General features: G+C 38.9%; 1 protein-coding gene across 5 annotated transcripts in view; it reads right to left on the reverse strand.

Moving 5' to 3' along the window:
* med13a (mediator complex subunit 13a) overlaps positions 1–14,029 on the reverse strand; it is a 208,567-nt gene that overhangs the window by 176,116 nt on the left and 18,422 nt on the right. For all 5 annotated transcript variants that reach the window (XM_048612425.1, XM_048612423.1, XM_048612424.1 and 2 more), the window contains one exon: positions 298–532. In XM_048612425.1, coding sequence (XP_048468382.1) covers positions 298–532 — 235 coding nt within the window. The remainder of the gene's footprint in view (positions 1–297; positions 533–14,029) is intronic.

Consider the following 14,029-nt stretch of genomic DNA (forward strand, 5'->3'; position numbering starts at 1 on the left):
AAAACATCCCAGTATCCTGAGAAGCCATCTACATCGTGCAACATGTGTTGCCCATTTGCTACCACCAGTGATCAATAAATGGAAAACAAAAGGACAGCCTTCTGTTTCTGCCCTAATTTCACCTTGATAGTTCTGTACCCCTTCCTCATTCACCTCACTTTGTTCATCTCACTCAAGTGACCAACTATAGACAAATCTCACCGAAAGCTTTTTATAAGTTCAGGTGTTGAGTATGAACATATGCTATTTGTTTTCTAAAAAAAATGACTGAACTTAAGATTCATTCTTTAATCTTACCTTTGAGTTCATGGTGGATCAGATCAGCAAAATTTGGCACTTCACCCCACCAGAAAATCCAAAGCTCCCGGTGGCCTGGCATCACATCCCTGCGCCACACACAAAGTACATTAGCTTTTAAGCAGCGGCTGAAGCTGCAGAGAACGGCATCGTCTTCAGCCACCGGGATGACGAGCGGTGTCCCCGCAGGACCCTTCCATGAATAACGTCGCCATTTAATTCCAGGTAGGTCAGCCTAGGGGTGGGGGGGGGTGGTGGTGGTGGTGAAAACAGGAAAACCAGGAGGTTAGCTTCAAACAATCTTCTTCAAAAAGCAGTGTTCTGACAGGAAAAACACAAATCCATAAAAACCATCTACAAAATTTTAGCACGTTCGAATACAAGAGGACAGTGGCTCTAGTCGATGGCTCAGACAAGTTGCACTAATTCTCAATCAAATCACCAGCTCAAGGACAGAATCACGTGCATGTGTTTTTTTTTTGCAGGGAAGGGGTATGCAGAAAAGGAGAGAAGAGAAATACACAAAGTAATTCAATTAATAAACTGTTTCAACTCACTGGAGTAGCACACTGGGGGAATAAAAAAGCCATGCTATTCCAACAGTCAGCACAAAAGTTAGAGATCTTGAAAAGTACAAAGTTCCCCAATTTTCAGTCTCTGATTAAAAAACATAAACCAAGTTTCTGTACAGAACAAGGATCAATAATTTACTAAAGTAATTAGACTCTACCTACATGTAAAGAATTCTAACTGTTGGCATATATGAATTCAAAACTCTAATCCCTACAAACTTTCACCTACACACAGACAAAAATGGATTTTAAAAAGTTTTGGGGCAGAAGGAAAAATTATAAAGACAGTTCAGTGGCGTTTGTTCCCAACATAATCTTTTATGACACTTCTCCTGGCCAGCACATTGCTTCATCTTTCTCAGGTGTTTCCACTAGTTGATAAGACACACAAGGTGGCTAGATCACTAGAAAATTCTGATATCAGAAGAAAAAAAAATAAATAAATCACAGCTCACAACTGTTACAGGAATTTTTTTTCCCCTTTCAGGTTTAATGAGTTTTCACTGTGGAGAAAGAAAGACCAAATCAAGCTGGAGGAGGAACTAAACACTATATATAAAAAAAAAAAAAAAAAAAATACTCCTAGTTCCAAGCTATTCAAGAACCAGTGTTGTTGGTTGACAAAAAGATCTGTTATTAATAAAGTGGTCACTGCTCCATAGTACAAAAGCTTTGTAGCAATAGCAATATTAGTTGCCAGCAAAAGGTTCATCTGCAAACCCCTCAACTCCAAATCGTCTGCATCTCAAACTTCAATTAGTGCTTGTTCAAAAAGAAAAAAGTTGTTTGTGATAGCTGCCTTCTGCTATGTTACTTACTCTTCCAGCGATTTTTAAATCTGCTCATTTAGGCCCTAGTTAAGATACAAAGTAAAAAGATTCCATCTTTACAAAAGTTTCAAGATGCAATCAAAAATATTATGCTGACTTCAGCACATAGCACAGCAGTACGAGAAGGTACATTTGAAATACAATTTGGTCCTTGCACCTAACTAGGAGTACTAACACTCAAGTGTTCCAAATTTAGCACTGGTAGCATTGTACTGAGCTCAGTGCAGTCAGCTATGAATTAATCATTAAGTGATTAAAACATTTTAATACCAACAAAATTTTGCCAGTCCTTGAACAACTTGGGTAGTGTGAAGTCAGCTGGGAAAATACGGCAAGATCAGGAAAATGAGATTATCGGCATTAAAAAATGCTGGCAAACAACTTTTGAACAGCAAGATGAAAATCTTGCCAGAATAAGGAAGTCTATTTGCATATCAATATATTACTACTTAATTCCATTTCATTTATATGCAGTTTCTAATGCTCCTATACACCAGACAAAAACATGCAGTACCCACGTAGATACAAATCCTGGTCACAAACAAGTCACTGGGACACACTCCATGGCATCTATAGGAGTCTGCCATGTCAGAATAGAAAACAATGCTAAGACATCATTTGTGACATGTAAACACTGACTTTACACATTGCTAAGAACCTGTTTGGACATTCCCCACACAGGTCCACTGGAACTATGACTAACAGATCCAGCTACAGCAAGGGATCATCTCTGTGGACATAGTGCTACAAAAGACTCAGAAATAGAGTAGGATCAGATACAACAAGTTGAGGACCAGCAGCAACCTTCAGCTGCTCAACAGCATAAATTTTTATGCAATTGTTTCTAAGGATGTACTGGGGACCTGTGTGGGATCTTTCAATCTTCAACCCACAAACACGTTAAAGGCTGTTCTTGATGTAATCTGGCACAAATTACACCATTTCACCTCATTTCCCATAAAGGTGATCAGTGCTACAGCAAACCTTGCCAACAAAGCTGGCTAGCCTAGGTGCAGGACACTAAAAAAAGTACATGTTGAATGTGCCAATATGATGTGGAAGACTTCAACAGAAAAGGCTATCAATTTCAGTGTTCAAATCATCGGAGAGGATCAGTACCACAACTTAGAATGTCTGCACCAAGTACTCAGAGCTGTTGTGATGCCTATATCAAGGAGGCAAATATTCCTGCTTTGTTTCAAGTGCCAGATGCTTTACAAAGACGGTTCCTGAGGGATGGTTACAAAGATCAGCCCGCAGATTATAAACCAGCCAATTATTCTTCCTACAGAATCTTCAATTGCTGCTACTAGACTGAAAAACTGCTTGTTTGATCATAGTGTTTGATTATGTTTGATCATAAAATTAAAAATCCAGTTACAGTTCATAGTTACAAGACAGCATAGAGCTCACCACGCATACCTAAAAAGTTCATAGGACAAAGTTTCATACTCGGTTCACAACAAATTAATTTGTATATTTCACTTCAGACCATTTCAGTGCCAACTGCAAACTTCAGCTCCCAATTTACTTAGCATTGCCTTCTTTCCACCACCACCCTCACATCAATGTCAGACGTGCTGACAATAGCATGTACAGAGCTGCTTTCCATAAAAAAATTTCCAGCAATTTTTTTTGAAAAATCCATCAGGATTCCTTCAGAGTCACCAACATACGAAACGGTACACCTTGGTATGGAACTAACACATTGGGTGCGATGTGAGGAAAGTAAATTTGCACACAAAGAAATTGACCTAGTCATCACCTGAAGTTAACTTCAACTAAAAACTTTAAAGCAACAGAAAATCTAGTAAGGAATCTGAAAAGTCTCCTTGCTGCAGCAATACTTCTAGTACAGATATTTATGGCAAAGTAAACAGCAGATCTGATACCAACTTAAGCAGTTTGAGATGCATATGGACAGCCAATAAACTTGAGAACTCTGCTGTTATGCTGCACCAAGACTAGATTATGAATGACTCTACACCGACTGAAATCCAGCAAGTGTATAAATATAGATGGTTAAGCACATTTTCCTCTATGCAAGACTTCAATAAAATTTGAAAACAGGAAGTCACTTAAAATGTTATTTTGCAAGTCAACACGTTAAAAGACTACAGTATCTTAGTCACAATTTCCTGTTTGAAGGCTGATTACTCAAACTTTTGTTTTTGCATTACAAGTGGAAATAAATTTCTGAAGTAGGCCAGATGTTTCTCAACTACTACAGTTTTGAATAGAATGCTGAAAAAAAATTGCAATTCCTGAGATTAATACAAGATGATCTGACGGACGTTTATATAAAGATGGAATTTTTATTTTTTTAAAAATTAGCCTTAGAAAATCCATTTATTAGAGCTAACTTTCTGTGCAGATGCAAGCAATGCAACGCAACAAGTACATAGCACCTCTCATCCAAGTATAGACATTAATTACAAAGCATACATTCACTTATACCAAATTGTACACTGAAGTCTCGAGGGGCCACACGAACTAAGCATAGAACAATTACGAATAGAAAATCACGTTGAACAAACGCGTTCAACTTTGAGATTACCAATTCTGTTAGTAAGTTATAATCAATGTACATGGGACACTTTTGATGAAGTCGCCCACAAGCTGGTTCACAAAATTAAAACACATGGAAAGAAAGATAAAGTACTGGCATAGATTATGGATTGGCTAACAGAATAAACAGGTCGTTCATGTTGGCAGGTTGCAACGGTGAGATACACAAGGATACGTACTTTGACTCCAACAGTTCTCAGCATACAAATGATTTAGACACTGATCAAAATTAATTTTCCAAGTTTGCAGATGATTAAACAGTTGAGAAGGTGTTCAGAGGAAGCTTCAAAGCAGCTTCAACAAGATTTAGACAAATTTAATGAGTGGGATGGAATGCAGTGTGGAAAAGTGTGAGGCTATTCACTTGATTACACCGCTATGTAGAGTAGTTCTTAAAATGGTAGAGATTAGAAAATGGAAATGCATAAAAAAACCTGGGAGTCCTAGCCAATGAAGTCACTGACAGCCAACATACAAGTACAGCAAGCAATTAAGGTAATGGTATATTGGCCTTTATCACAAAGATGATTTGAACACAGGAGCAGCAAAGTCTTGCTATAATTTTACAGAAGTTAAGACCACACTTGGGATTAGTGCACACAGGTTTGGTGCCCTTACTCAGGGGAAGATATTATTGCTATAGAGCAAGTGCAATTAAAGTTTGTCAGACTTGTTCCTGGGACAGAGGGATTGACCCAAAAGGAGAGATTGGAAAATAGGTCTGTATTTTATAAAGTTTGAAGAATGAGGGGTGATCTCATTGATGCTTACAAAATACATAGAACAATAGACAGGGCATGCGTGTTTTCCTGGCTGAGGATTCTAGAACCAAGGGGCAAAATTTAAATATAAAAAAAAGGAGGAAGCCACATAGGAAGATGAGAATCTTTTAACTTGGAGGGTTAAGAATCTTTGGAATTTTCTACCCCAAGAGGGCTACAGAATCTGTTAAATAACTGTTTAAAATAGAAATTGACGTTTCTAAATACTAAAATGACAGAGGGATATAGGGATAGCATAGGACAAAAGCATTCAAGTTGATAATCAATCGTGGCAGTGTTCATTCAGGTCTGACCATCCAAACAGCCCATCTCTGCTCTGATGTTCCTATGTTTGAGGAAACTGTAGAATAAACTAACCAACTGTTCAAGATAATTTTAAAAAGAGCTGGGTTTCTTGCATTACAGCATTTACCCAAAAAGTAATTCACAGTACATTAAGTATTTCTGAAGTGAAATCACTGGTAAAGTAGGGAAAACATTGTAACTCGCACACATTGTTTCCAAATAGGAATGCAGTAAAAGACCAGATTTTTTTTTTTTAAATGATGTTGGCCAAGAGATAATTAAAAACAGTTCATATTCCTGTCCTCAAATAGTGCCATGAAATCACTTAAAATCACCTTGGTACTAAGACAGGAGGTATTGGATTGGGTCTCTAAGGATAACACTCCAGTATAGAACGGAAGGAACATAACAATTCTTGCAAGCAGGAGAGGTTAATATTTGTGTCTCACTGGAGGCTTGAAACCTTCTACTTTCCAGCTTAAATGCAACAGTGTCTATTGTGATCCAGGTGACATCTCCATTAAAACGATGTCAACCATACAAGTAAAAACAAATTAGAAGTTTTTGTACCCTCAATTCCATTGGTTGGGGGAACAGGAAACTGCTAAAAGGTGACCCTTGGAAGAAGCTCAGTTGTCACCAGCTACAAAAGCTCATCCTCCAGCTTTAAAATAAAAATGTGGGAAAATATTTCTTTCATAAATGTGCTTTAAGCGTTGATAAATCAGGCTTCACTATACATTGCAGATAGTATGCCAAATTCAGTACTTCAGCACTCTGGCACACCTGGTCAACAGGAGAGTTGTCAAGGCATCTCATAGGCTAATACAATTGTTTTTGTAAAATCTCACACAGTGAAACAAATTCACAGAAGGTACTCTCACCTCCCACCCCACCAGCTGCCACTCTGGTATGTCTTCTCTCCCACTATTAGTGAAGTCCAGTAAAAGACCACCTTAGGTACTCTAAAGAATTTATCTTGGTGTAATGCCAGCCAATAAATTAAATACAATAAGTCAGCCACCAGTCTCTTCATTGAGGCAAAACTTACAAGTTTAGGAACTGCTGCACACACCAATTCATTTGGCTGCAATACATACACAAAATCTCACTGCAAAAATAATTTTAAAACACCACGAATTTAAAACAAAAAAGGAACTACAAAAGTAATTAATACAGCTTAGCTTGAAAGGTAGCAAGTATAAGTTGTGTGATAAACTTGGATTTCGTCCCAGAAACTTACTCACATGGCTTGCGCATCATGTGGTCCTAACATGTCAAGACTTCCACGATGCTGCAACTACACAAAAGCAATTTAAATTGCAATGGAAGTAATATTTTGATAAATTCCAAACTCTTGATGCAAGGAGAATTTTATCTAGACAAAAAAAGAGTGCTGAAAAAAATCTTCCCATATGCACAATAACCGTAAATTTGTGTAAACTTATTCTCAGTTCATGGGAGAGCTGTTCCAAAAATAATACTACGCTTTCCAAATTTTAAAATTTGAGATAAGTGTCAGTGAGCAGTGGAGTTGTTTAATGCCTACAATTCTTCGTGGCTCAGGTTCAATATCACATCCTTTTACTAAAATCAGTACTTGACTGTAAGGTAGAAGAAAAATATGGGTTTGTCATGCCATTTACTATTGGCCACCTTATTAAAATATCCAGATTCTGTACTGTCTGTATCAGTAAGTAGTAAATGAAATGGTAAAACAGGGCAAGACTTTTTTTTTTTTTTAAAATTTGTATTCAAATGCAAACCCATATGGAACTTCGTCAATTTTTTTTTTTTTTTTTTTTTTAAAAAAGAAAGCCAACTCACATTGGCCAAACAACTTCCCTTCAGTTCAGTACAGATTTTTTTTCTTGCCACATCTCAGTGCAACATTTGGTACAAAAACAAAGTTGCTGGAAAAGCTCAGCAGGTCTGGCAGCATCTGTGAAGGAGAACAGTTCTGAGGAAGGATCACCAGACCCAAAACATTAACTGTTTTCGTCTTCACAGATGCTGCCAGACCTGTTGAGCTTTTCCAGCAACTTTGATTTTGTTCCTGATTTACAGCATCCACAGTTCTTTTGGTTTTTATTCAACCTTTGGTACATTAAGGTTAAAAGATAATATCTAAATTAGAGGGCCAAACTTTGATTTTACCCTTCCAAATAAGTTGGTTTTCTACATTTTGTAGATTTAAAAAGTGTAATCTAAACGAAGGAGGCAAAAATGGTTCAGTTCAAGGTATTTAATCCACATCCAGAACCCTGTGTAAAGACATTTAGATCATGAGTACAGCAAGCATTCCAGTGGAACCAAGGATAAAGACGAGTAAAATATACACAAGCATTGTGGGCTTTTTAAAAAAAAAAGTGGTATGCCCACAAACAACATCACTCCTGCAAGCAGCAGTTAATTATCGCTCCTTTGACACAACATTCCCAAAAAACAGTACAGGCAAACACGAGATTTATTTTTAAAAGACATTTATTTTGGGTAGGGAAAGCAAAAGGGAAAAATACCAAGACATGCAACATAACTTACAATTCTCTTTATGTTCACCTTTATTGGTTATCAAATTCACATTCTTTAGGAACACAGAATTCAGCAGGAATAGTCAATCCAGTCCCTCGACTCTTTTAACAATTATGGTTGATTTTTGTGGCTTCAACTCCACTTTCCTGACCACTCTCCTTTAACCCATTACTGACTAAAAATCAGATCATCTACCTGCTCAAATTTATCAGTGTCGTTGTGTCCATTGAACTCTGGGGTAGTGATGTCCACAGAATGACAACCCTGTCAGAGTAACTCAACTGTTTTAACCTGCCACCCACTAGATTTAGACAAGGCCTTTCATTCCAGATTGCCCCACAAGGGGAAACAACCACTCCTTCTACTTTATCAATCCCCTTTGGCACTTGTATATCTCCTCACATTCTTCTAAATTCTACAAACCTAAACTGTTTAATCTCCCCTCAAAAGTCAAACTTTTCATCGCTGGTGTTAAGCAAATGCACCTTCCCTGAACTGCATCCAATGCAATTACATTCTTCCTCAAGGAGGCCAAAACTGCACGCAATATCCTAGATGCAGTCTCTCACACTTTGTACAGTTGCAACATTTCCCTACTTTTAAAATTCTATTTTCAGCTATAAATGCCAACATTCCACACATCTTCATTACCTGCTGTACCTACATACTACCCTTCTGCGACTCATGTACGAGGATATCCAAATCCTTCTGCACTGAAGCATAAAGTTTCTCTCCATTCAGATAACAAGTTGCCTTTTATTCCTCCAATCAAAATGGATAACCTCTCACTAACTCATGTTAAAAAGCCATATGCCAAATTTTATATCATTCACATAACTATTTGTAAGTTTCTTTTATCCTATGTTCCATCATGCAACCTACAACTATTAGAGCAACTTGCCCCATATTTCTTTTTGAAGAAATACTGACTTAATTTTTTTGGCATGAGGCACCAGTATTGCACTAAGATTTTGTATTTTGATGGAGTGGGAACCAGTTAACTGCCAAAATATTTCATATTCCTCAAAACTAATCTAGGTTACACAAAAAACCCATTAGTTCCTTTAACAGATTGCATTTAAATTATTGTCAATGCCAGATTATCTTGAACTATTCCTCTCTATACTGATGTCACAGGGCTATGGAACACCAAGGGACCTTGCCACATTAGAACAATGATTAATTCTCACGATGGTCAATGGATAAATCTACCTACTAAACTGTCCTATGTTATAGCAGTTTGAGACAGGATGCATCTGCCACTGTTGGATGCAATCCAGTGTAAATTCCACTGTAAAAAAACAAATTCCAACTTAGTGTCTACTTCAGAATTCTACTTTGCATCTACTCCAGGACTTGGGCACAAACTGACTTCCCGTACAATGCAGAACAAATGTTGTTGACTCATCTGAGACATCGAACTGTGATCCTTACAGCCAGTTCAGGTAGATACAGAATATGCTGCATTATTTCTACTCCTCATCTTAAAAACACATGTCCTCATGAACATTCGTTCTTTAACCAATACCAGAAAGATTGGCATTGAAACAAATGAAGTCATTCACAGGACCTTGCTGCAGTATTTGCATACAAAAAAATCAGTGATCATACTTCAAACAGTATAGTGTTCATGCAAGTGTATTATTTTAAGCCCACTATAAGACTGCCAATTTCAGTAATGTTAATCAAGAGTTTTCTTGCCCTCCCTTTACCTTGCCAATTCTGTGGTGTCCATAAAAATGACTGAATCCAAAACACCAGGATCAGCTCAGAAACAATGTAAACTGATGTATGCATAAAAAAAAAAGTCCTTCAATAGATTTATGTACAAAATAGGTTAGACCCTTGCCCTATGCAAAGTCAACATGCTTTAACACTGTTTGCTTTTCCAGTTTGAGGTACTGACCAATGAAAACAATACAGCAACAGCAACACCAAGACCAAGGAATACTTTCATTGCTGAGGTCTACAAGGATCGACTGGGCTTAGCCACAATTCTCTTGACATCAATATTGGTTTATTCTTCTTCACTGGAAGAATCCATAACTGAACATAAAAGGAGCTAGCAACAGCAAAGTCAAGCCCCAGCAAGCATGTCAGCAAAGTCAAGAAAGTAGAACAAAGGATGAGATAACAGAAACAGATCCTTCAGTCCAACTCGTCTGCACCAGACATTCCAATCTGATCTAGTCCCATTTGTCAGCAATTGGTCCATATCCCTCAAAACCCTTACTATTCATATACCCATCCAGTTTCTTTTAAATGTTGTAATTGTGCCTGCCTCCACTACTCAAGCAGCACTGCTGCCTCTCAGCACCAGGAACCTGGGTGCAATTCCACCCTCTGGCAACTGTGCAAACTCCACACAGATAGACATTCTTCACAAGTCTGCACGGGTGTCCTACCGTTCCTTTCCAAAGTCCAAAGACGTGCAGGTTAGGCGGATTGGTCATGCAAAATTGCCCACTGTATTCAGCGAGGTGTAGGTTAAGTGGGTTAGCCATGGGATATGAAGGGTTACAGGGACAGGGGTGGGTGGGTGGGTAGGTCTGGTTGGGATGCTCTGAGTGTCAGTGCAGACTCGATGGGCTGAATGGCCTGCATCCACAGTACAGATTCCATAATTCTCGACTTCCTTTGGCAGCTTATTCCATACACACACCAGCCTAATGCATGAAAAAAAGTTATCCCTCAGCTCCTTTTAAATCTTAAACCAATGCCCTCTAGTTTTGGACTCCCCTACTCTACGAAAAAGGCCTTGGCTATTTGCCCTATCCACAGCCCTCATGATTTTATAAGCCTCTAAGATCACCCAGGCCTCAAACACTACAGGGAATAAAGCCCCTGCCTATTCAGCCTCTCCTATAACTCAAACCCTCTCGTCCCGGCAACATCCTTGTAATCTTTTCAAGTTTAATATCCTTCTGTCAAAAGGACGACCAGAATCATAGAATCCCTACAGTGTGGAAACAGGTCATTGGGCCCAACAAGTCCACACCGCCCCTCTGAAGAGCATTCCACCCAGACCCATTCCCCTACCTGACCCACCTAACCTAAACATCACTGGGCACTATGTGCAATTTAGCATGGCCAATCTACCTACCCTGCACATCTTGGGAGGAAACCACAGCACCTGGAGGAAACCCACAGACATGGGGAGAATGTCTGTGTGGAGTTTGCATGGTCACCCGAGGGTGGAACTGAACCCGGGTCCCTGGTGAAGGCAGCAGTGCTAACCACTGAGCCACTGTGCCGCCCCAGTACACAGTATTCTAAAAGTGGCCTTAATGCCTGTACACCTGCAACATGACATCCCAACATCTATATTCAATGCAATGACCAAACATGCTTCGCACCTTCTCACCACCCTGTCAACCTGCAACTCCACTTTCAAAGAACTATGCACCTGCACCATTAGGTCTCTGTCTGGAAACACTCCCCAGGGCCCCTAACGTTAATTGCATTAGTCCTGCCCTGGTTTGCCTTAGCAAAATGCAGCACCTCATTTATCTAAATTAAACTCCATCTGCCACTCCTCAGCCCATTGGCTCATCTGATCAAGGTCCCATTGTACTTTGACACAACCTGCTTCATTGTCAACCATACCAATTTGTGTCATGTGCAACCTTACTAACCATTCCTAATTTCACATATAAATCATTTATATAAATGACAAAAAGCAGTGGACCCAGCACAAATCCTTGTGGCACACCACTTACAATAAAAGTGCCTCATGTTGTAGGTTTCCTAATGAGTCAATAACTACATTATATGGATCAAGAAATTTCTAAAGGGAGCACTGCAATTATCTTCAAAATTGCAAGAAATAAGGCACTGCAGTCTCAATTTCTAAACAATGATCTTGAAGCATAATTGAGCACAATCAGTAAAGGACAGTGTTAGATACATCTCCCCCACTATGGGACCTGGTCCCATGATCAAGAATCAGAATAAATGTCACACTGCAATAAAAAAAACAGCAATTGACTATCTTCGGAATTTCATAGTTGCGGTACTCAGCACACTTGCTTTAAAAAAAAAGTGAAGAGAACAGGCAGGACATGCATCTTGTTAAAACCAATTTCTTTCTAAACCAGAACAAAGACTTCTAGGTTGATATTTTTACTGCAAGGTTGCTCTGATGACAGCATCCCTAGGCATTTGTCCTAGAGATCAGACTGTCTCCACTGAAATCAATCAGGCAGTAGGCTACAAACACCTTCAACTATCTAGTCAAGATGGTGCTACCAACCTCAAGTACCCAAGTGACGAGCTGGGCAAGCACCTGGTTAGTGTCTAGTCCAGGGGAACCTAGCTAAGTCTAGATCAGCTCAAGGGTCTGGAAATACATTAAAAAAAAAATCTATTGTTTCTAATGGATCCATTCCAGGATATTTTATTAGTGACATCATACAGCAAGCCAACCACAAGATTAGATCTGGCAAGCTTCTTGCCAGTAACGTGTATTTACAGCAAGCTGCCGACTCATTCCCCCAAAATTATAGAAATATATCATAGAACAACAGAGCAATACAGCATAGCATGATGTTCTTACATGCATTCATTACAGAATTCAATCACAAGCTGCTGCTATTACTACAGATCAGTTACTGAAAGAATACTCTTCAGTGAGCTATTGAACAGTGCAGAATATAGAACAACCCAGTATGAATATCTATGCCAACTCCCCAATAGGGTTGTATGAAAATAAACAAAAAATCACAAACATAGTTAAGCAATGCAGTTCAAAAACATTTAATTCTTAGTCTGTGTTGATATCAGCCAGTTCAGCAAAACTACAACTTAAAGTGGGGCTCTGGGTTCCTAAACTAGGAGGGAGATGCGAAGAAAAAGTAAGATTTATGGCTCACATTTAATTGCCACCTAGTGAATCATGCTGTGGGTCAACGATGACTCAGGTTGCAGCACTCATCTCCAAGTCAGAACATTGAGAGTTTAAGTCCCATCCAGGACTCAAGCACAAATATCAAAGATGATAGAGGGCATGTGCTACAAAGGCAGACATGTCATCTGTCAAACATGCTGTTAAACCAAGGCCCAGTTTGCTCACTTAGGAAAACACAGAAGATTCCACTACTACTACTAAGCAGCAGAATGGAGAGGGTTAAAACCTGGTCAATATTTATTCCTCAATTGACACAACATGAAATAAGTTACCAGGTCATTACTTTCATCCTTTATGCAATCTTTATTCAAGTAAACATTGGAAAGGTTCGCCACCAAAAGCATCTAAATCTAGTTAGTGTTCATGCAATAAGAATGGCTTTCGAGGAGAGGTTGATTTGGTTGGGCCTGCACTCATTGGAGCTTAGAAGAATGAGACTACTTTTTCGAAAAAATACATGATACTTCGGACACTTGACAGGGTAGATGCAGAGATGTTTTCCCGTGTGGGGACTGTCTAGGACCAGAGGGGTCACACATTTAAGACAGAAATGAGGAGGAATTTTATCTAAGGGTAGTGAATCTATGGACTTATTTACCTCAGAGCGTTGTAGAGGTTGGTTTGGTAAGTATATTCCAGGCTGAGATAATACAGAATTTTAATCAGCAAGAGAATCAAAAGTTTAGGGAAAAGGCAAGTAGAGCTGAGGATTATCAGGTCATCCACTGAATGGCAGAGCATCCTCCAAGTTGAATAGCTTACTTCAGCTTCTACGTTTTATGGCCTTACGGCTGCTGGGCCAACATCCATGAAGCCAAGTGCCAGCAAGAATCAAAATAGTGCAGGACAAGAAGCCATTTGCTCCAGCAAGTCTTCATCGAGAACAGTTTTAAAGAAAAGCAAATAAAAAGGAGGAAATTTCTAACATCTCTTTTCATATACCATTCACTACAAACTAAATCTTTGTCTGTTCTAGACATTCACTCAAGGTCACACAAATTATACAGTTATATCAACACTTATGGAAGCAATATCTTCCAGGTCAGATCTTCAAAGCATTATTCACTGATTTCATCAGGACCTTGTGGCAAACCAATGCAGGAAATAACAAAAGCATCCACACCCCAATCAGAAGATCACACTTTCCAAGTGGCTTTTTAAACAGTTTACTTGAAACTTCATTGTGTTTAGCAACATTTTTCTAACAGCTAGATGAAACAATGGTCTGACAACAGATCATTTTGTTGGGGGGGGGGG

This window comes from Rhincodon typus, chromosome 26, assembly GCF_021869965.1.
Source record: "Rhincodon typus isolate 14 chromosome 26, sRhiTyp1.1, whole genome shotgun sequence".
Lineage (NCBI taxonomy): Eukaryota > Metazoa > Chordata > Chondrichthyes > Orectolobiformes > Rhincodontidae > Rhincodon > Rhincodon typus.